At 38.8% G+C, this 24,723-nt stretch overlaps 1 protein-coding gene and 1 long non-coding RNA gene across 13 annotated transcripts in view; one reads left to right on the plus strand and one right to left on the minus strand.

Moving 5' to 3' along the window:
- BIRC6 (baculoviral IAP repeat containing 6) overlaps positions 1–24,723 on the plus strand; it is a 185,547-nt gene that overhangs the window by 138,794 nt on the left and 22,030 nt on the right. For all 12 annotated transcript variants that reach the window (XM_065057989.1, XM_065057997.1, XM_065057992.1 and 9 more), the window contains one exon: positions 22,698–22,908. In XM_065057989.1, coding sequence (XP_064914061.1) covers positions 22,698–22,908 — 211 coding nt within the window. The remainder of the gene's footprint in view (positions 1–22,697; positions 22,909–24,723) is intronic.
- Positions 80–2,990, minus strand: LOC102090170 (uncharacterized). Its single transcript, XR_272101.4, has 2 exons — positions 2,122–2,990; positions 80–984 (listed from the first exon to the last, which is right to left on the minus strand). It is a non-coding gene; the product is annotated as an uncharacterized LOC102090170 (long non-coding RNA).

A 24,723-nucleotide genomic window follows, 5' to 3' on the forward strand; every position in this document is an offset into this window, starting at 1 on the left:
AATGTAACTTAAGATTTTTGCCTTTGTATTAGTGTGTCGTTGTAATTGTTAATATTTCTTTAAAAAAGTACTGAAACTCTTTTCACACCGCTTTAAAGGATTTTTAATTAGAAAAGCACATGGTCATTAGAGCATGATGACTCCAAATACAGATTCAGTAAAGGCAAGAAAATCTAACCTTTTTCAGCTTTCCACAAGACTAACAAAAATGCTGCAGAATATAGTCAATAGTTAAAATTTTATTTATAATATTACAATTTTTGGTGTAACAGTGTTCCTGTTTTCACACTGATTATACATTAGTGTAAGTTATAAGCCTAAATAATGATGCTTTAAAAATAAAACCTTTTTTTCTGTTTCTGGTCTCAGCTATGAAGAGACATATTGCACAAAACCATAGAAAGCATCATGGGGCTTGCTTTGTATGTATTCATATATTTAATCAATTTGTTTCTACGTTTTGATTGTTTTCAGTGTTTGCTTACATTTCTTGTGACTTGCATGTTTGCTGGCAATAAAAGAGTGCCACCTCTGTTGCTGCTGTTTGGATTTCATCTCTTATCAATGAGAAGTTGAATATCGTCTGCCTTCATTTACGTAATTTAGCACCCTAGCTGGGCTCGCAGGTACATTTAGCAGTCACTGGTGCGGCACCCTTAGCCAGGCACTTTGCTCTGGAATGTTTCAATCATCTTGTCAGACAGTGGATTTTTTTGCTTTAAATCTAGAAATCATTCTTACCATCGCTGGTCTTTGCACTGTGTGCTGTGCAATCGATGTTCACATATGTCATCAAAGCGTAGTGTAGATGTACACAAAAACAATAACAAATAAATTGAGCACAGTTCCAATAATCCCAAGCAGTGCTAAAATAGATTCTTCTTTTTCCTCTTTCTCCTCTTGCCTTTTTACATCTTCCAGTGTTGTGATGGCAGAGGTCCCCATTTTTCCTGCAAATACCTTCACTAGTATTCTGGCAGCTAGCTAGAAGAAAGAAAGCAAACAGTAAATCTCATCTGACAAACATGCAAGCTTTGATCTTTGTAAAAACAACTCTCTACCTCTTTACACAATATTTCTTAATGCTATATTCATTGAATTGCATTCATCTTTGGGCTTTTTTTGTATTAACATGTCCATGTTAAAAGTAGTTGTTCTGTAGATACATATTTGGTAGAAGGAGTGGAAAAACAGCTTGGTGCTTCAAGCCAATTAATATGTTTTATTATAAAATAAATTTCAAATTTGTCTATAACCAGCTAATTTGTTTCCTTATGAAGCATCAAATAGATGCAAGCAGGTATGTGAGCATTGTCAAATACTTTGAAATGCCTGGGGAGAGTATGTGAATTTTCAACTGTTGTTAAATATTTAAACTGTCACGGTACAAAAACAGTTGGAAATATCTGTGTCGTCTGGTTTTGAACATCGAAAATATGCCTCCTTAATGCAGTATTGCAGTCTTTTTTGGTCAGTGAGCCCTAAGTAGGTAATTGCAGGTGAGATCTTATCCTTTTACTTGTTTAATACATCAGATTTTGGACATCCATGCAATAGTCAACATTTATCAGAAAATGTCTGTCTCTTCAAATATAAAGGTTATTGTTTTATGTGCTTATTATTGCAGTACACCAAAGGACAATAGTACTTTTATAGTAACAAAATTCTATGCAATACAAGGGCTTGAGATAGAGATTTACAGATGCGTGTATGATTTATTACAATTTTGTTGGAAAAGTGAGGTTGACAGGTCATCTCTATTACTTAGCTGCTCTGGTACTCTTAATTTACAGTAAAATATCCCCTATAAACATATGCCCTGTAAAATGATGTTCATTGGTGGCTGAGATGTGATAATATATGTAATCTGCTATGCTGTTTTAGCCTTATTGATCGCAAATTTGTAACCTTAAAGCAAAATTTGATTGGGATTTCTACTAGTTCAGATAACCCCAATTTACTGGAAATTTGCAATCACATTTTATAGTGCAATAGCATTTTTCTCTCTTGGCAAACATCTTTAATCATTGGAGATAAACGTATTTCTGCTGTGAGTCTAATTAAAGCCATCAGCTCGGAGCATATCGCACAGAAAGGTAAAAAAAAGACGATGTTTCTTACCCTACATTGCATCAGGAATAAAATGTCATCAGACATGCTTCTTACTCCTCGATTCAGTGGCAAAGCAGGCTTTTATCTTCATGAAGGGGCTGCTCTCCTCACTCAGACAGACCAGACAGGAGCATGAACAGTTCCTTGATGAAGTTTATTGATGAGGATGATAATGTTACAGAATCTTCCAAATGCCTGGCCTTTTCTCTCAGTAATCCACTAAAGCAAGTGTAGTTGAAAAACAGTAAAACCCTTTTCTGGTAGTGATCCTCACTGTTGACTAATTCTCATTAAAACTGAGGATTTTTTTTTCCTTAGATGATGCAGAGCAACGAAATGCATGCTGTTCCGTTTAGCCTTTAAAAAAAAATACAAACAGCTCCTGGTTTTATTCAGTTATATGTAGTTATTTAAGACTTCAGAAAAATCCAGCCTTCAATTTACTCTTTGTGGCAGCTGTCTGAAGAGGCTTTCTCAAGTTGGCATGCTGTAATTCCAAATGCAGCGGACTACGTGCAGTCACACTGTGTGATTTTAGTCCAGCCTGGAAAAGGGCGAAGAGGAGTCTGCTTCACTGGCAGGAGTGTGGGTGCTGCCACACACCTGCATTCAGAGCCTCCGGAAAGAATTCCAAGGTATTCTTCGGAGCATTGCATAACTCAGCCAGGCAAATCTGAGGGAAGGAGTGACAGTGGCGGCAGTTGCACGCTGTGGTGAGCTGTGACATTGATTAAACATGCACTTGGCACTTGCTGAATAAAGCAGGAGCTACGAGCCACCCTTGCAGACGAGGAGTTGCATAACAATGTGCGGTGGCTCTGCTGTCTCATTGTCAGGCCCGGCACATCCTCGTCCCCCACCAACGGAGGAGAAAGTGTGCGGTGGGCAGAGGAGCGGAGTTAACTGTACTTCGGGGTTTTCTGAGCGAGCGCTGCGTGACAAATGGTGACATTAAGGCATTCAAGCTGAAAGAGTGTTGCTGCCTTTTGTCTTTTTATGCTTTGTTTGGCAGGCAATTGTTTCTATGGGAAATGCTGCTTCTAATGCTTTCCCTCTTTTTAGTCGCCGCCCAAAGAATGCAGGTTAGTGTGGAATTAATGGAAACACAGACCTAAAGAAAAATATTCCGTTCCTGATTTCACAGGAGGCAGTAGCTCCTTTATTTCCTAGGTAGATCAGAGAGGTATTTTTTGCCTGCCCTATTGGAAAGGGGAGGGAGCTCTGCGAAGTCTCCTCTTCTTCTCAGTCTCCTCAAATAAAAAGCCACAATTTCAATAATCTCTGCAAGTAGTTGTTTCAAATAATTTTATTCAGTCGCTTTGTTCTATGATGGCTGCCAATGCAATGTGTTTTTGTTGGTATAGCATAGCTTCTTGATATGAAGGCAACTATATTTTACATATATGGGAAAACATTTTAAAAAATACTTAAAATATCAAGCAATTCAGAATTCAGAAGCACGAAAAGCTTATACATATGAAAAATCAAATTATAATTAATGACATTGAATTCAGTAAACAGTAGGAATGTAACTGGAAACCTTGATCACTTTCCAGAACAGCATATTTTAGAAATTACAAGACATTGTTTGAAATTTAGTTTTCAATAATTTTTTTGTGAGAAGGCAAAGGAGAGTAAAATCATTGCTTTATATACTCCATTTTCAAATTAATTTACTGATATGTTAATTTTTTCTCATTATTTTTCCAAAGTGTCTAAGTACATTGGTTAGTTTCTTAGTAATGGGCAAAACTGCATATTGTACATGTGCATTATTTTAGTGGTAAATACCATGCTTGAAATACTGGGAGTAGTATGGTACTTGTACATAATTTGCCCTTTAACCGGAAAGTAATATCGCCTCAGTGAAATTGGTTGACTCTTAGAAGACTTAAATAATTGCGTTAAAATATATTCTGATATGTATATATGTAGTCTTTCCTTTTAAGCTCTTTCTTTATTCTGAGAAGGCTGCTGCAACTTCAGTTGTTCCTGGAGTTGGTTTCTGTCTGTATCTTGAGTGTATTTCTGTATTCATTTCGATCCATTTAGAAATAGGGACATTTTCACCTGTCTATTCTGACCGTTCACTTTGCCGAGAGCATCTAGCAATAAGCAAATTTTCAAGCCTTTGTTCTTTATTAACTATCCCACATTAAAAATCAAACCCTTTCCATTGTCAAAGGGGCGAGATTGTGCATTGTGCATTTTTTTATTTAACGATGTTTTTGGAGGGTAGGAATCTGTTACCTTGTTGACACGACCAGGTATAAAGGTTCAAGGTCAGCAGAAGAATTTCTTGCAATATTCTCAAGTATAAATAGTGACAATAAATTCAGCACCTCCGCTGCAAATACCCAGCTAATTCAGGTGTATCCACAGGGAGCAGCAACAGGTTCACAAAATGTCTCTTGGCCTGGGTATTGCCATGGCTGAGGTCTCAGAGTTGTCTGCCATGCACAAAGCCAGGATGCAGCTGACACTTGGGTGGCTGAGGTGAACCCAGGGAAACAAATCTCCCTGGGCTCCCTCTGAGCACAGGCGAGCGGGAGCAACTCCTCCTGCACACGGTGATCCAGATCCAGCGTTTGCCATGGACCTTGGTTCGGTGACACTCCTCCCCTCCTGTCCTTCCATTGCATTGATACACGTGTCTGTCCGGACGTGCCGTGAACCAGTTTGGAAAAGAGACCCAGCCAAAAATAAATCCTTTAGCACAGCGCAATAAGAGGGACGAGGCAGTAGCTGCTTAAGCTGTCAGTGTTGGCAGAGGGGAGGGAGTAGAAAAAAAGAGAAAAGGTGGTCAGACTTAACATTACTCAGTTATAGGAAACTCAAGGAATTGGGTGGAAGCTGGTATTTCACAAATAACTTCCTGTAGCTCAGTGCATATTCAGTATTATGAGAAAATTTCAAGGAAGATTTCTTACAGGTGCAAGATTTCTCACAGGTCCAATTCTGGGCCCCTCAGTTCCAGTAGGACAGGGAACTGCTGGAGAGAGTCCAGTGTAGGGCAGCAAACATGATTAAGGGAGTGGAGCATCTCCCTTATGAGGAAAGGCTGAGGGAGCTGCGGTTCTTTAGTTTGGAGAAGAGGAGACTGAGAGGTGACCTTATTAATGTTTACAAATATATAAAGGGTGAGTGTCACGAGGATGGAGCCAGGCTCTTCTCGGTGACAACCAATGGTAGGACAAGGGGTAATGGGTTCAAACTAGAACGCAAGAGGTTCCACTTAAATCTGAGAAGAAACTTCTTCTCAGTGAGGGTGACAGAGCACTGGAACAGGCTGCCCAGGGGGGTTGTGGAGTCTCCTTCTCTGGAGACATTCAAAACCCACCTGGACACATTCCTGTGTAACCTCATCCGGGTGTTCCTGCTCCGGCAGGGGGATTGAACTAGATGATCTTTTGAGGTCCCTTCCAATCCCGAACAGTCTGTGATTCTGTGAATAATACAAGTTGATTTGAAAAGATCTCAATTTATCCATAATATTTGGTGGTATTTGGAAAGATGGGGAGATAGTTTACGGTTTGTGTAAAATAATATTAGAGCCTGGAAGCCACCTGTGTTGGGGTTAACATGACATGGTTACATAGTATTTGAGTTTGGACACTGGTATCCAAAAATGTCCTAAAGTGAATTCTGTTACTTCCATCTAGGCAGAGCTTTCAAGCAGTAAGAATTTGGCAACTCCTTGGTAAATGATTTATGTGTCATCCCAAGAGCAGAACAACTTCTCTTGATTAGAGGTCATTCTGTTCATTACCACTGATGTTGAAGCACTTGCATTACATGGGAATGGACCTTAGTCAATACAAATCTATGTCGTATTTTAAAAATATTCATACTTCAAGACATAGTTGCCAGGCTATCTTGTAAAAACTCAGTGGTATAAATTCAAGGTTTTACAGTCTTGATCCTTTAGATTATCATTATGCTGCTATATGCTACTGCTGTGGGTAATGTAGTACACCCATAACATCACATTTACAAAAGGAACAAGTGCTCTTAAGTGAAGTGTAAGTTTTCTTTTTCCTCACATATTTGTATGGATTTATATAATTTTGATTTTCATGTACTCTAAGATTATTCTATATGCCGTATTTTTTCATAAAAATAGCATGGTTTCAGTCATATATTGTTTGCCCTTATGGCGAGCAAATGCTCTGAAGAAGATTGCAAGTTAAAGCAGAACGTAAGGAGAAAATGGAAAGAAAAATGTAAAGACCTGCCTAAACTTTTAAAGTCTATTTAGGTCAAAATGCTGTAATGAAATCCAAAAGATCGTTCATACATACATCAGTTGTCCATTAAGACTGTCTTCCCTTGTAGTTCTGCATTTTCCCTAGGATGCAGGAAGCTACTTGAAATGCAGTAGCATGTGCATCCTGTAGGTGATGTATTCTAGTTTTCTTCTCCGACAACTTGCACAAACTTCTTTTTGTGAGATCTGACACTTTTTCAGTTAAATTGCACAACAGTAGAGCAAAGCTGTATCTGTTGGGAGATGCAGTGGTATGCGCAAATTAAGATGAACTAGTTTGCTTCGCATAAACAAGAAGTGGATATCGGTGCTCCTTTTTTCTCCCTTAGTTTTTTTTCTTTGTTTTTTTTCCTCTCCTGAGAACTAAACACAGCTACTGTGTTCTTTGTGGGAGCTGTTAGCTGATTTTTTTTATTATATAGATTGATGTGTGATGCCCTTAAGTCAGCAGTGGTGGGCATGGCCAGTTTCACAGTATTTTTTTACTCTTGTCTTGAAAAAAAGAGTAACAATCCAGATCATCTATAGCAATACAACTTACTTTTAAATTTCTTACTGTTCTCATTCACACCTCTTCCATGTGTTTCATCTCGGCATTGGCTTGATGCTTTTGACACTTCAACTACATGTCTACATCTTGTTTCTCCTTCTGATTGAGGAACTTCAATGCCTTTTGACTGTTGTCAGGATTTTTTTTCTTGATTTTGTAACTTAGTTACTGACCTAGAATATCCTTGGAAAAATCCAGAATTCTCTCATACTTAATTCCAGAAGTACCTTTAGTTTGTTCCCGCCTGTCAGTCGTCACTTAACAGAAATGTACTTGTCCTGGTCTCTCACATTTGCTATAAAGTAGTTCTGTGTTTAGAAATCAGTTAAATGGACACAAAGTGGAACTGGTTCTTCTGCCAGACCCCTTTTGACACCAGCTTCACTTGGCACCAGTCAAGATCAACCACTGCTTTATTGTCAGTCAGTGAATATGGTCAAAATGCACACCACTATTTTGTCACAAAAAGCTGTAAGTTTGACAGTTGAGTAATAGTTCAGGAAAAACTGAGCCAACCTGCCTTTAGAGGGTGTTGAGTGACATATCACATATTGCTTTTGAGGGAATTTTTTTAGTCACTTTCTTGATGAACTGAAGCAACGGAGAAGGTGGTAACTGGTGAGTGTTCCGGAGTTAGAGGTGAGGCTTTCAGCCCCACCTGTGTGCAGTGACCTTCTGGAGATGGCAGAATGATGGAAAAAAGGTGAGAGGCTTTTTTCTTTTTCAGTCTCTAGCCTCACGTGGGACCTCAGGCAATCTTCATTTTTCACTTCTTCACTGGTGTCAGAAATAATCTCTTGTATGGGTATTATAACTTTAAGAAGCAATTAGTAACTTTTAAAATGCTTCGGTCATGACTCAGTGCTGTTCTCTGCAGCTCAGGAGGCTTTTTGTCGAAGACAGCAGGTATCTGGGATTATTCCTTCACCTTGGTTTGAGTGTAGGCTGTATGACTGTGGAGTATTAGGGCTTCCAAGTACCAGGTTTTTGAGCTGACAGGTTCATACATTTTGCTGTATTCGGTGAGTCCATTAAGTGAATATTGGGTCCTTACCGAGCAAGCAAAGGGAAGCAGAGCAATGAAAACCTAGTCCACGAGGGCAGCTTTCAGAGAACATCAGTACTGAAACAAGGTCCTCTTTCTCCAAAGCCCATAAACCATCTTGCCTTGTAAGAAAGAAACAAACCTGGAATACACCCCCATCCCAGCACCTTTTGCCATATCTCTTTCCTCTGATCTGTCACTGTTAGCTGGAAATAGTTTTGGAATAAGAGGGGGAAATTATTATGAAATTTCTTACTCTCTATTGCAAAAGAACATGACTATGATTATTATATTTTCAAAGCATTTCCTAGCAGATAGTGCCTTTGGAATATAACTTCAATAACATAATTTTTTAATGTCAAAACCATTTATCTGTTTGAGTGGTTAATAATATAAAAAGATTTATGAAATAATTGTAAATTTTTACTTCTAGCTCTACTGTGTTGCAGAAATCTGTTATAATTTATAGGGAGTAATTATAAAGTATGTATTGCAACATTATGGCATTGATATCTTTGAGAATTAAAAACCTAGTTACAAGTAATGAAGCAGCTTAGATTTGGTTCGTACTTGGATACTGGATTGCATGGCAGATAAAGCACTTAGTCCTTAAGGACTGAACTATACTTCAGAGAGCTAATAGAAATATTTTTACAACAAATTATTAGAAGATATTAAAGACTGTAACTTTCTGCTTTAATCTTTATCTGTTTCTGTACTGCATGTTGTTTTATATGGCTTTTTAACATAAATCCATTAACTGGAGAGCTCTTCATTGATTTACACAGCTGGTGGTGGATTTTGCAGCTGCATGTGCAGAGCTTGCTTCAAACTAGCTTGCAACCTCTAGCCCCACTCACTTGATCACAGTGAATTAAAGTGCATGTTACGTTTTCCAGAAGGAAGGGAGTTTTACGAGAAAGATAGTCATGAAATCATCAGGTGAGAAATAGGAAGGCTAAAGGCTAGACTTCAGTGAGGCTTCTTGCATCTCACCTTTTTCTTCCTTCTCCTGTTTCTCACCTACGTATTCTTTGTCCTGCTGCCTAAATAATGCAGAGTACTTCACAGAAATCAGTACTCCGGCATCAAGAGTGGGGTGGGGTTTTTTTGTCTGTTTTTATGAACGTTATGTAACAGAAATTTTTCCAAATATTGACTAAGCCACTGAAGGTGCCATATAGAACAATCCTGAAAGCATAAATAAGTACACAAGACTTTTTTCTCATCTGGAGACTACCATGAAGTTCTGGACCGCTGCAGTTAGAGGGTAGTATGACTGTCTTGAAAGCATGAGCAACAGACTGCATATGTATCTGTATGTGCTTGCCAAGAACCTGTAATTTTTTTGCTATTCCCCTTTCAATCCCCTTAGACATCATTCTTCTGGAACCAGCAGGAGATACACTTTTTTGACAAATCTTGATGCCTTGCGCTCCACTGTGTAATATGTTTTATGGAAAAGGAAACTAAACTGTGGTGTTTGCCCTCCTGACTACCACAGATGAGTTATCTTTTTTAATAAGCTTTCAGGAGAAATGCAGTTAGATGCTGATCCCTGATAGAAGGATGTGTAGAAACTAACCAGTCATACATGAGATGCAGCTGGTGTTCATTTCCTTCATAAAGTTACTTTCTGTATGTTTATTTTGAATTACTCACTTGAGAAATAGAAGGTAAGCACTGTTTTCTTCAAAAGTGTTTGGTTTTGGCCATAGGTGTTCAATGAAATTCTCTCTACCAATGGACTGTCACCATCTTGTGACATCTGTTTCATTTACAGAAAACAGTACAGATCACTGATGTGATTGTTCAAGCACAGGCAGTAAAGTTTTTTGCCTTGTTTAAAGTGGAGGGAGCTTGTTCTTAACCTTTCGTGGTCCGTTTATCTCATTGCTAAAGCCCATGAGCATTTCATCCAGTTCTTTCTTTCACTTCATTGATTGGAAACCAACTCTGGTATCTCTATCCCTGCTTGTAGGACAAGATTGGGAGTCTGTAAATCCTAGACTGGTTTTCCTTCTGAGGGTAATTGGTGAAGACATTCAGCAGGCCCTTTAAAATTTGACATGCCACATTGCATCTTTCAGAATTTCCAGAGTAAATATTACTGGGCCTCCCATGTTTTCTTACTTTAGTTTAGTCAGACAGTACATCTCAAGTGGTTTCATTTAGACTTGGTAATCACGGTTGGAAATATGAGTGCCGGATGTCTGGAATAGATTGCTGTGCAGCACCACGTGCTACAGACATTCACAGGTTTTACCGGAGGCATTAAGAATGAATTTTAAAACTGATGCCTCTCATTACCGACAGACTCAGTCCTTTTTGCTAAGAGAATAGGACATCAGAGGGGAATGTGGCACAATACTAGAATTCCTACATTTCCATATTATATCACAGAAGTGTACAGTCGTCTTCTTTCCTTTTTTTTAACTCCCATGCCTTCCTGGTCCTTGTTGCCAAAGATACAGAAACCACATACAGGGCACAGATGTTTTGTTGGTACACACAAGAGACTCCTGAAGGGACTGTAAGTACTGCCTTTTCAGGTTTTTTTGTCTTTTTCTATGTTAGTGGCTTTGTCAGTTAGTGGCACCACAACTGGATAAACTGCTAAAGATTTCTTGACCAAACAAACTAGCAGTCCCTTTCTTTCTGTCCACATACATACCAGGTTACCAGGATTAGTTCTAGACATTTTTACTTTGCCATTCCTAAAAGCGAACTCATCATACTTTCAGGGAAGAGTTTTGTCAGCTGAGGCATGTAGCTCAGCAGGCATTTGAAGAACAACTTACTGGAACATTCTGGTGAGGGCAGTTTTTGCTTTCAGCAGCTGGAAGTCTCATTTGGTCAAGTGATAGGTCTTCATTATTCTGGGCAGTAACAGTCTCGCCTGTTTTTCGTTTCTTTCGTATTCTTATTTTCTCTCCTGTTTTTGAAAATAACATACTGTAAATGTGTCTAGCATTTCTGATACTCTTATGCAGACACTTCCCATTCATAGTATTTCCTTTCTTATTGTTCTCTCAAGGTATTCATGGTATTGGGTACAAGTCAAACAAAATGAATCTCTGTGGTTGAAGCAGTCTAGAAAAAGGGTTAATCTGTGGTAGATTATTCCAACACAAAAACTCTAGCTTTTTGAATAGTATTTATATCTTCTTGTCCTTTCTAGAGGACAGCTTCAAGATAATACTGCGCTTTAACAGAAGAATATTTTGTTTTCTTTTGAGTTTGTCTTTATTGTTATGCTGTGGTGTAATGAAGGATGGTACGTTTTAAGAAGTGATGCAGGAGCTTGCATGAGGTTGCATGGAAAGTGAAAATTTTCCTGTTCCACAACCCTGGGGCATGGAGGTGATGCTCCCCAGCATAATGAGGTGCTCAGTTAAACTGGCTGATAAATTTACCACGTAGCTATTTGCACTCTAAAGCAGTTTCAATATGCAGTGAGTGCAAGGTGTTACCTTGGACTCAGGGAGACTATCAGGCTTGAACTTTTCTCTTCAGCCTGCATTTTGCCTGTTTACCAAAAGCTCAGCCTGATATTTAAATAACCAACTCTTCTCCAGAAAATGAGCTGATGTGATAAAGGTTCTGTTTTGTGTATGATCAGGGGCTCTGCCATCTCGGCCAAGCAAAATAATTAGATATTTAGGGAAAATGAGATTCCTGTCCCCCGAGGTGTGCTCACACGTATGGAAAGTTTGCCGTAAAGTGCAGGAACTGCACATCCTTTCATTCCAGTAACAGTGTTGGTATCCTCTGTTGACAGAACAGAAGACCTAAGTCTTGGCATTTTTCCATCTGCTGAGGTAATGGTTTAAAAACATCCAACGTCCCACAACGTCATTATCTAATTTTGAATTGCCACGTTGATTTCTGCAGCATGTGCAATGAAATGGCAGGTTTCCATCTTATTTTCAATTCCCATCGTATTCTAAAATACTAGTGACCGTTTTATGGGCTGGAAGGGGTAATGCTCACTCTGAGGGCCGTTTCAAGGTGGCTGCTTGCCCACTCCTATGCCAAAAATAGTGAAATCACTATTCCCTCCACCAGCGCAGGGATGATGAAAGCCAGATTAACTTCTTTTAAATTCCTGATTCATGTTCTTAGACTAGTGATACTTTTCCTTTTATCTCTGTGGAGTGCCTGCACTTCACAGAAACACAGAATGTTAGGGATTGGAAGGGACCTTGAAAGATCATCCAGTCCAATCCCCCTGCTGGAGCAGGAACACCCAGATGAGGTTACACAGGAAGGTGTCCAGGCTGCTTTGAGTGCCTTCAGAGTAGGAGTCTCCACAACCTCCCTGGGCAGCCTGGTCCAGTGTTCTGTCACCCTCACTGAGAAGAAGTTTCTTCTCAAATTGAAGTGGAACCTTTTGTGTTCCAGTTTGAACCCATTACCCCTTGTCCTATCATTGGTTGTCACCGAGAAGAGCCTGGCTCCATCCTCATGACACTCACCCTTTATATATCTGTAAACATTAATGAGGTCACCCCTCAGGCTCCTCTTCTCCAAACTAAAGAGACCCAGCTCCCTCAGCCTTTCATCATACAGGAGATGCTCCACTCCCTTAATCATCTTCTTTGCCCTACGCTGGACCCTCTCCAGCAGTTCCCTGTCCTTCTTGAACTGAGGGGCCCAGAACTGGACACAATATTCCAGATGTGGTCTCACCAGGGCGGAGTAGAGGGGAAGGAGAACCTCTTTTGACCTACTAACCACCCCCCTTGTAATACACCTCAGGATGCCATTGGCCTTCCTGGCCACAAGGGCACAGTGCTGGCTCATGGTCATCCTGTTGTCCACTTGAGACATTTAACATTAGGTGGTAGGCAAGCTTGCACCTGGTTTTATTTTTACTGTTACAAGAAAGACTGTCTGCAGAATATTGAAATCTTGTATTTTTTTCACTACAGAAAATATTTTTATTGTCTTAGCTAAGTGGAAGATTGCCACTTCTAGTTTACCTTTAATATTAGGTTTATTTCTTTACCTTTTTTTTAATCTTTCTTTCATCTATGCCTTTATATCACTGTACATTTACTGGATAACATAGAGCAATCCTGTAGCTTTACATTGATGCTTCCTTACACTTGTTTTCTAGATTTGAATACAAACATGATTTGGTTATAGCTTTGTGCTTTAATTCTATTTCTTCATATTTTATGCATTTTTTATTCAAAATAACTGATGTCAGTGGATAAAACCAGTGATTTCTCAGAGGAGAGATTCTTAAAACTTGCAGTGGGGTTGGATCCTGTGGTAGTGTGAGTTTCCAGTGCTTCCAGTGCCTTTCTACACTGATGCCTACTGGGCCATTTTTTCAAACAAACCCAATGTGTATGCAATTTTGCATTTTTAGTTTTCATTCATTATTCTTGCTTGATGTATTCCTCACCCCCTGTTTAGATGGTTCTGTAGCCTCCAAAAAGCATGCCTTCATTACCTAACCACCTTTTCAGAGTTACAATATTTGGGGCACTATTTAATGGCAGAGTGATCTCTCTAATGCAGGGATGCCAAACTCATTTTCACTTGAGGCCATATCAGTCTGGTGGTTGCCTTTCAAAGGGCTGAATGTAATTTTAGGACTGTATAAATATAACTACTCCTACAATTCTACAGTCCTAAAATTACATTCAGCCCTTTGAAGGCAACTGCTGGGCTGACGTGGCCCCCAGTGAAAATGAGTTTGACACCCCTGCTCTAACAGATTCCATTACCAGGGACTAGAGTGTGGCATGGAAGTAGTATATCTCCATAACTGGGTACCACGCATCGGTTTAGTAGTCCATTATGCTTTAAAAGCTTGCTTTGTTTCTTCTGTCTTTTATATCATTTGTGTTTCTTTTTCCTGTCCTTTCAAAATACAGGAAATTGTGTCTGTTTACTCAACTGTACACCCCGGCCTAACGAAATAATGCCTCGTGATTTTTCTGGCTGAGGTTTTTTCTGGATTCATAGGTACATTTGTGACAAGTTTTGAAGTATTGTTTGACTTGTAAACAAAATTTTCCTGAAAATATTTAACTTCAGCAAACTCAAATGTTCTTTAAAAATAAGCAAATCAGAAATAATTAAGGCCAGTGGTCTGCTCCCTTGAGCCACCTTACTACTCCATCTCCAGATCACTGACCAACCAACTTGAGCAATGCATTCTTCTTCTGTAATTGATCACAATTTTCCTTTTACATTGCAGTTAAACTGATATTTTTTTTCCAGTTTTCCTAGAATACACTTACAAGAATAGCAGTGCCAGGAGGGACCAAGGCTGTTAGCCCATTACTTTGTCACTAATAGTGGACTATAACATACCTGTGGGAGACTATTGGGATGGGGCTGACATACAGATGGCACCCTGGTATTGCTAGCTAGTATGTGGCAAGGGGTGGTTTCTCTTCATTTATTAGCCCTTAATGGCCCATTGTTACATGAATTTTCCCAATTACTTTTGAACCTGTAAGTATTTTTACTACCTCAGCATTTAGTGCTAAGCTTCACCAAAACTTCATAGTAAAGTGTTGGGTAGTGTATGTTCTTGTACAAGCAGCACCGTTTCTTCTAATAGTGTGCCCATCCTTTTAATATATTGATCAGTCCAATTCTGTTCACTTTTTTTTACCTCCCCTAATTTGAAAAGAAACCCAAAGCTGCAAAGTATTAGCTTATTTCCTTTTACATAGTAGAGCAGCTCATTTCTTGACTTGAGTTGTTTAGTCGCCTTTTGCTTGTCCCTTCTCCAGTTCTGTCCTGTCTCTTTGAGAAAGGGGAAAGGTGCCCATGGTGTTGAAGTGGCACTGAAGATGGAATACAGTCTCCTTAAGTAATTTCTAATTTTGCTTCACCTTTTCTAACATTTGATTTTTTTTGACTGCTAGTGAGTTCAGTGCTGACATCAGATGAACAAAATTTTAAAGCCATGTCTGAACAATAATACTGATCAGCTTGGAGCCTCACACTGTACATATTGAATCCAGAGGCCCACCCTCCTTGCATTGTTTTACTGCTCTGACACAGGATTTGTAACTCATGACCTGTAGGGAGGCTTAACCCCTCCTTCTGCTTCCTTATGCAAAGGGGGACTGGTCTTTTCTGATGCCTTTTTTTTTTACACTCAGAATGGTACTGTGAAAATGCTTGGGTTATTCCTATAAATAAAAGTGGAGGAAAAAAACAAGCTAATTAAATTATTACAAGATGACAATATTTGAAAGCTTTTGGTTTTTTATTTGCTGGAAGGCTAATGTTTTCTTAGAGATCCAATTTTGAAATACTCGATAGGCAATCTTTTTTTCTATCAAAATGGAGCAGAACACAGGGTGTTAATTAGGCCTATTATAAAAGAGGCTTGCCCTGGGTTGATTCTGAAATGGAAAATCAAGAGGCAGCAGAGCATGATGTATTTGGAACTGACACTATAGCCTGCAGCGTGGACTGCATTCATAGATCATATGTTTGCAAAGATGCAGTAAAGGGGGACTGAGGAATGGCTCCAGTTTTAAAATGTTTAGCAAAAGGACATGTGGCCCTATTGGAAAAACAATGTGTCTCACTCGTGTGTGGCAGTTAACTGTGGCACAAGACTGTATCTGAAGGTTTTAATTAAAAATACAAAATGAGTGTTTCCTTTGTGTGGCTTTTTGAGCAGCTCTGTTTGTAGCTGCTGAGTGTCTTTTATATGATAATGAGATCCTGAAGTCTGTGATTTAATCAAGGCTCTGGGTTTTCGGTTTGTGAATAGCATACTGAGGCATCAAAAAAATGTCCTCAGTAATTACTAAGCTTGTTTTACAAATGGTGTAAACTTGACAGAAGTTTAAGATCTGTTTTTAAATTATCCTGAGGTTAAAAAAAAGGCAAAATGTAGTGGCAGGTGTGTGTGGTACTGCAGTTGTGATTTAACATTGAACTTAAAAAACTTTTTAGTGACTAGCATGATGATAAGAATGTCTTATTTTACTTTTAGCTTCTTAAATTGATGAGACCAATGTTCTTTGAACTTTATTACTATAGAAGAAAAAATAGGTGTCTTGGAATACAAAGGTATTTTCTTGGGTTTATTGAAGGGGAGATTTGGATACACTATAGTAGATTTTGTGCATTAGGGCATGTTGTCAATGGAACAGTTTTACAATATATCAGCTCTAAATACATGTCAGTGTTTTTCTTTCATATTGCTTAAAACAGAGGCAGGAGTAGATGACTACTTCTAGACAAATATTTAAGAAAATACAGTCATTCTTCTTTCCAGGAAGACATAAAGATCCATTTAAATAGGAGAAAAATAGATTAAAAAAAAAAAAAAAAAGAAATGAGAGTTGAGGGTGTCTCTTGCATCCCTGGAGACTCTACCCCATGCAAAAGGAGGCCTCTTGAAATGGAATTATAAAATCCTAATTCGACTTCACCTTTGGTTATAGAGATCAATTTGTTCATTTCAGATTTTAACCTGCTTTTTTTCCCTCTTCTGATCTCTTATATGTAAGCCACACTTGTAGCCATTTGCAAGAATGTTTTTGTTTAAATTACATTTCCTCCTTGTAGATAAATGCATTCTCTCTAAGAATGCCTTTTTCTTTTCAGTTATTTTCTTTTAATTGTCCATTCATGACCATCCCTTTCATATTTGCAGTGGCAGATCTCTTTGAGAAAACAAATTAAAAGGCTGTAATGGAGAAAGAGTTTCTAGTGGTACCTTCTGCTGTGGCTGCCAGCAAAACCCTCTTTCCTTCAACAAAGGCAGAAAGTCAGTCATGTATATTAGTCAGAAGTAAAAGAAAAAGTGTGCGTAAGGAAATATAGTCGTGCCTCTAAAATAACTGAACTTCAATAATTCCTTAAATTATTTGAGTCTAGTAAATGAGAAATTACGTACAAGAGATAGATTGAGAGAATCTGTTACAGCTTTTCTCATAGCACAGAAGCAAGGAGCATATGCATCTGCCAATGTGATATATGTAAAAGTGTTTGGGTTTTTTTCCTCAAGTGTCTGTTTCATGTTATTTTACATGAGGTTTGTAGACTTCTTAGGGCTAGAAATTCCTAGTTTGGTTACAGTGAGAATCACAGTGGGAAGGCCTTCACATTAGATGCAAATAAAGCAGACCTTCTCATTGTAAAATTGTTCTTCTCTATTTTTTTCTTTAATCTGCTGCAAAGTGTAAAAATTTTGGGATAGAATGAATATGCTATATTAATGGTTTCCTTTATTTTAAAATAGATGTGCATATTCTTTGTGATATGTTTTAAATATCCTTTGCAATGGAAATATGTTTTATAATCTTATTCATAGACAGTTAAGCTATACTGAGGATGTTAAATGAATTGCAAAAAAAAAATTTATGGCTGTTCAGTACTATCTATTTAATGGGCCATTAGGCCTGGCTATTCTTTGTTTGAATATTGCATAATAATAAAAGAAAGCAAAGGAGTATTAGACTCACTTGGGCCATTATCGTGTTACAGATATATATATGTATGTGCTTTATATGCTATTTAAGGTGATACCTTAATCCTATGAAACTACCTGCCCTCCTATGCTTTTTCTTTATATTAAGGTTGTAATTGCAAAGAGGTAGTCTTAGGTCTTTGTGAGAAATAGATCTGTATTGGTGATGAATAAATGGATGTGTGGAAAGCAATCAAAATCTTTTGAAATCACGCACATGGTAATCAGCTGTTTCTCAGCAGGCTGTGCCTAGAAGCTTTAAAAAATGTGATCAGTGCCTTAATATCTCATGACCTTTAGGCACTTGTGAGGGACTCCCATTTTCAAATGGCGGGATACTCAGCAGCTTCTGAAGGTCAAGACTTCTTAAAATAGCTTCAGTAAGACTTCTCTCCACCACCCCCTCAAATCAGAACTGCTTCTTGTTAGACATTTCATAAAACCAGATCTCTCCTATATGCTATTTTTTACCTATTTAGCCTTAAGTGGGTTCCTAAATTGCAAATAGTGTGGCAGGAGGCTAACTGCAGTGTAGTGATTCCAGTAAAACTTGACCTTTATTACCCAAAGGAATGAGAGGGGGCAGCTGAGACTCTATGCCACTAAACCAGGACATGTTTTCCAGATGTTTGCCATTCCTACCTATCTTAGTAAATGGCAGTGACCTTGCTGAGATCTCTGCTTTTCATAAATGCAACAGAATAAATGTAGACCTGAGACACACTTCTGGTGTGAATTGTGAGTGTATATGCATGCTGCCTGTCATCCAGAAAGGCTACAGTAAACTTCCTTGCTAATTACCAAGGACAAGAAGACATTGGCCTGTTTTTTGGACATGTTCTCTTGTCCTTCTAGGATTCCTAAGTCCTGCAATTAATAAAACAAAGGTGATAATAAGATGCTGCTGTTACTATCCTTTAAATTATCTGTGTGGTAGCACTGCAATTCCAACCGCGGAGAGCACTGCTGTTGTCATCTTGCTGCCCAGCCCGTGTTGTTGCCCCACTGCTCTCTGTCACCTCCCAGCCCCGCTCCCTCACCCTGGGTTGTCACAGCTGCCTGCTCACGCTCCAGATTCAGCATCAGTTTTTAGCTTGTGCTCTACTTTATGTTCCACTGTTGGATCTGTTTAACTGCTGGTATAGCCAAAGGTGAGACCTTGATGTGTATTTATGCAACATAAGTTGAGAAGCACATAGTAAGCTCATGGGGGAAGCAGACTGGGTCAGGCGATGCAGAAACCAGGTTCCAGGCACTGGTTTTGGAGCCTTCTCTGAGACAACACTGTCATCGCCAGGCGGGCCGGTCCCACCAGCCCTGGTTAAGGCAGACAAGGAAGCAGTATAAAAACTGAGCACAAATACCTGCTCTGAGTCCAGTAATAAAATCGTCTTTACCTTGCTTTTGATGTACGTATGTGGCATATAGTAGTCATTTGAAGAAATGCTCAGAACCGTAGCAGAAGTTCAGGTAGGCTCTCTTGGGCGGCAGTTCTGTTTGAGAGTCAACAAGCAGGAGCTTCTGAACTGATCCCTGGTACTGAGGGTTGGCCCTTCCTCGGTAATTCACTGCCCCACAGAATTGAGGAGCACCGACAGCACAAAGACTGACAGAGGGGACACACCCCGTGGTGTGTGTGTGCCTGACAGCAGGGTGGTGCGGGAGCCTGCAAGCACCAAACTGAGCTGTTTGAAAGGATATTTGTCATAATTTAATAACGTTTTTGATTTTGAAATAACAGAGAATCCTGGATACTATATCCATCTGTCATTTTTATAAAGCCAAGAATTTTAATCTTCTGTTTTGATTTTCTTAGGAATGCTGTGTATTTGCAGTTTGGTGTGCTTATGTGCATGCCCATATAAATCAAATGTTGTTAGTGCCTTCTTATACAACTGAAGTACCCATTAAAAAAATCTGACATATTTAAGATATGCTAATGCTACTCAAATTATTGCTCTGGCTATAAGCAGAAGTACTCGTTTCTGGTTTTTGATGTCTTGTATTTTCTTTCCTACACAAGCAGCTACTGTATTTAATTTGAGTAAAATGTTATGCTACACCTGTATTGTCCAATTCAGTCAGGTAGAAAAAAGTTGGGTATGTTCCCAAGGAATAGCATACTTTTAAAAAAACAGTGGATTACTTTTAACACATGTTCTCCATTGAAGTTAGTATTTGCTTAAAAACTGAATTGCTGGTGTCTTTGTTGGTAAGATACCTGTCTGTGAGGATGATAGGCAAAAGGTTCCACTATTTGATGGAAATAGGACTTGTTAATTTGCGGATTTGTATTTTATTTTTTGTGGTTTTAATATTTTGATTCCTTTAAAGTACTTTTTTACAGGATCAAAGTATTTTTTTACAAAGCTGTATCATTTATACTTCTGAAACACTCTCCCTGTCATAAATCCCAACTACCTAAATATGCTGCAAACACTAAAAGCAGTAAAGATGATGATGGAGTCTGACTGGTACAGCCTGACCAGTGAGGTTCTCATTTGAACGCTGCTGGACTGGCTCAGCCACAGTCAGTCCAGAAAGGTGCTGTCAGGACATCTGCCGATGCAGCCAGGAACACCAGGAGAGGGACAGGTTAAGGAACGGTAGATCTGGGCCAGGAGGGTATAGTGTCTTGTAGTCCAAGTGTCTTACATACTGTGTCTTCGAAACTGAGCATCATCCAATTTGGAACATCTAATTACCTGTAAATGTAGAGATTAAAAAAATGCTCGAGTCTTCTTAACCTATTTCAGAAAGCAGAGTTGTATCTGCAGAAAACATACGCTGTCGTCAGTTTGGCATTCTCTTTCCATTGAAAGCAAAGTAGGCACAAGGAGTAGACAAACTGCCAATAAAGGTAATAAACAGTAATTTGGCAATTTTGAGTTCTTTACAGCAAGTTTTTCTGATGCTTGTCCAGTACCGATAAACATTGTTACGATTTAGATTGGGGATGGGGGCAATTCTGCCTTTTTTGGACAAACATGCTTGCGTGAGTCATAATCCTTAGTAAGTATAATAAAGGCCTTGGACAAAAACAGTCAAAGACAAATAATGGTATTAAGAAATTTAATTTAAAAGCATCTGTCATTAAGGTAAAATAAATTGGTAGTTGTTTTGTTTAAACTGATACCAAATGCATACACGTCATTTGTTTCACATGGGAACAATTGCAAAGCAGTGTAAGCAAGTTAAACCTGCTAAAACCCAAAATTCTCTCCTATCTTTCTAGAAAACATTCTCATTTAAAAGTTCACTTTTCCTCATGACAGACAGTAATTTTGAATTTATCCATTTAGCAAAGGAGAGGGGAAGCAAGCACTGAAGGATTTGAAATTATATATTCTGGCCTCATGAAAATTTCATGGTTAAAATAAATAAATAAAAGCTTTCCAGTAGTGAAGTGCTGTGGTTATCTAAGAGGTTGTATCTCTCCTTCACTCACTATCATCATAATAAACAACTATGGATTAAATTGAGGAGCTGTTTGATCTTTAGCACCAAAACTGGGATGTGGTTCCTGGCAAGGACTACACTATGGGGTTTCATGGTCTCCCTTTCTCCCTTTCTTTTGCCCTGCTCTCCCCCGACACTTTCTTTTTTTTAATTCACACATCATCATATCTATTCATGTTTATTTTGAGGCCATTTAACACGTTGTGGAGATTTTTCTGTGGCCAACCAGTGTTCACTAGAGACTGAGCATAAGGAATGGAGGTATATGTATTAAAAATATATATAAGATATATAAAATGTAATAAATTACATGTAATTGAACCTGGTTTTCTAATGCTAATGTTTAAATTCAATGGAGTTTGCTTTAAATATGGAATATTTTGACACAGGATATTTTTAGAGCCGTGATGCGAGGCCTGATGGGTACTGGGCTTTGTTTCAGTAAATGTTCTTCCTGGTCAACAACAGAACTTCACTCAGTTCTAAGACTTTGTGCCATTGTAATAGTTTCAAAATACGAATAGCAAGCTGTTGATCAAAGAACTCTTAGAGATAAACCCAGCTTGGTGAATTTTGCTTGGCTATTTTTACTGTCCCGTCGTGTTGTATTTAGAGCTAAGGGTTTGGTGACAGGAGATGAAAGTTTGTGATCCGCTTTAGCTTGGAGGGTGAGATGTGCTAAACGAAACATTAGAGAGCTCTTCTGTGCTTTGTTCTGTCCTAATGTGGGTTGTCAGGGGCTTTTTGTTTGTTGGCGTTTCTTTGATGGAAAAAAGCATGAATTTATTTTATCATAAACTCAATCATTTGTGAATTCTCTGAACTAGAGCAATACTTTTCTGCAGTTAAGTTAAAAATAGCATGTCCTAAGGACAGAGGAAGCAGCTGTGTTAAAGTATCTGTGTATTGCCACGTTTTCAGGATTTCTATTAATGATACAAAGTCAGTGGAAAAGAAAAATAAACAATGTGATGCTAGAGAATCCATTAGAATTGTGTGTCTCCGCCTGCCTTTTCTAGCCAGAAGAGCCCATATCTATAGTCTACCCACAGTTACCTCTATACTACGTATATATCACACTGAGCAGCACTAAGATAGCGAGGTTTGCCCGGCTAGTTTATAGTCTTACTCATCCTCATTGTTGTGTAGTTCATACGCACACAGCTAAAATTTGTGTCTACTTCAAAGCCTTTGCATGCTCTGGAGAATGCATAATGATTTTTAAAACAATACTTCCTCTGTGCAAAGAAGCAAAGCTTGACTTCTTACTAGATAACTTCATTTATTTCATGACCGCAACTATTCCTGCAATAATGCAGATAAATTTTCCTGTAGGATAAGATAAATATAAATAAATTGGGCAATATGTAAGTCTGTCTTTATTAATATTTATGCTATTAGAATCAGCAAATGCTGCCATGCTACGACATAGGTCGTCATTTTTCCTCCATAGATATTTGTGATTACTGTAAACATACAACTTGAGCCAGGATTTATATATTGATCTACTAGAAATGAATATAGTATGCAGTAATCCTGTTTCATACCTTGTTAGCACTTATGTCCTCTCGTGTCTTTTGCTAACCTTTGTTTTCCAGGTATCTTATCCTATATTTTCTGGACAAGTCCATTAAAACATAAATTATAAATGGCTATTACAAGATACTGTATTTTATTGTTAAGTGTCATTAATATTTCAGTAATTTTTAAAATCTAGCTTTTCTACTTAAAACACCTGTACTAAGAGTGGAAGGGTCTTCAGTTTTAGTAATTTGTGTAAATTATTTTTCTCTCTTAGTTTTGGATATGGCCCGACACGTTCCACTTTACCGAGCCCTGCTAGAATTACTCCGTGCTATTGCATCCTGCACCTCGATGGTACCGTTGCTGCTTCCTCTGTCAGGAGAAAGTAGTGAGGAGGAGGAAGAACAATTGGAGTCACAAGCTTCTGTTGGGACTTTGTTGGCTAAAATGAAGACCTGTGTAGACACCTATACCAACCGACTGAGGTAATCACTTTTATCATCCCTGACCTTCACTTGTGCTTACGTATGATGAATATAGAAGTGGAAAAAAATCAGTTCTGTATTTTTATCTGAATGGGTGCTGCAGTCCAGAGTAAGAACATACCATCTGTTTGATCGTTTATAGATTAATGTTTATACGTATATATTCTGTTCTACTGTACTATTTACAAGGAAATTTTTTTGTATGACACAAAGAAGCTGGTAACTTTGCATACTCTTGTCACTTCATTGGTAACTGTCCACTGATCAAAAAGGTGATTGCTGCTCAATAATCTATCTTCTATATGCTTCTGCACTGCTTTACCCATTGAATAAGGACCAGGTTCCTCAATGGATTCCCCCCTGGAGGCTAACCGGTTAGGAGAGAAGGCTTTGGCTTCTCTCAGGAAGAATAAGTTTCAGGAGGTGAAAAATTTGGGAATTATTTTTTGTGATGAGAACCCTAACTATGTAGAGATGGTTGAAGATTTTTGACTAGTGGTATCTGTTGGTGCTATATACAAAAAACATGTTTCTATATGTTGGTTATTGTATGACAGCTAGTTTGTCCATTAGCACAGGCGTCAGAGGTGAGCCAGTATGCTGAAGATGATGAGAAATTACAAATGAATGCCCTGGAGCTGTCCATGTCAGACTTTGAGGTCTGCAGCCTCCTCTGAGAAACTCTGTATTTGACAGTTCTTGTCAAACACTTGCAGTCTAGCAGAGCAATTAGCAAACAAATGGACAAGTGTCTGAATATCCCATCTCAGCTGTGATGCCATGGGGCTGTGTGAGGGTAGCAGTATAGTGCTGTATGAGGTGGTTCTGTGCACCTGCCAGAGGTCAGCTGACTTTTTGAGGAAACAGACAGATAAATCATAAATGACAGTTTCTTTCAGTAACCATAGGCCAGCCTCTAGGTAACTCCCTTTGTAAAATGGTTATAAAGGAGATAGTAAACACAGATTCTCTCCAAGGCTAATTGTTAGCTGGTTTTCTTCCTTGATGATTTTGGTGTAGTCCACAGTTACAAGACAGTTTTGAATTGTGAAACCTTGTATTATTGTCCTATTATCCCCATTGCTGGTTGGGCCATAGATGTTGGAGAAGAATAAAATGTAGACTGGCAGGCTTTTTTGCATTCTACTCAGTAACAACCAGTAACCGTTCTGCTACATCAGTTTTCCCTTTAAATATTCCCCTTTTGGCAAAGAAAAACTGAAGATTCTGGGTAAATACAATGCAGCTTTGTATGATTTTAGCAGCCAAAACTACTTACCTTTAGCTTCCTAATGTTTCCTTGGCCTTTTCTGACTGTTCCAAAGCTCAAATCATCTTCTTGGAGCACTTCTGAGTGATTCACAGTGTTGCTCTGTGGTTGCTTTTATCATCAGTTTTTGCACTGCAAAATGATAGCTTCTCATCTTTAGAAATGCTGCTATCACTGAGGTCTGACTGTCACCTTCTGTGGAATGTTGCGTTTCCATTGTGGCTCACACAGCAGGATACACATCTGAGAGGGCCTGGCTGTTAGTAATTTGACCGAATAAATCAGTGCTGGATACGTTGCTGTTTGAAGGGGCAGTCCCCACATTGGCACACACAGGAGCCCCAGTGTGCCCCCCAGAACCTCCTGCCTCTGGGAGGTGCTGGAGCTGGTACAGATTGCACAACCTACTTGCCATCTGTTTCTCTCTGTCTTCAACCACTCTAGTTTCCAGAACTGAGGATTTGGGGATTTTTAATCACTAAATCATCTTTTTTTGTCTTCTGACTGGAGGAGCTGGAAAAGCAAATGCAACAGTGCAGATTTTC

This window comes from Columba livia, chromosome 3, assembly GCF_036013475.1.
Source record: "Columba livia isolate bColLiv1 breed racing homer chromosome 3, bColLiv1.pat.W.v2, whole genome shotgun sequence".
Taxonomy (NCBI): Eukaryota; Metazoa; Chordata; class Aves; order Columbiformes; family Columbidae; genus Columba; species Columba livia.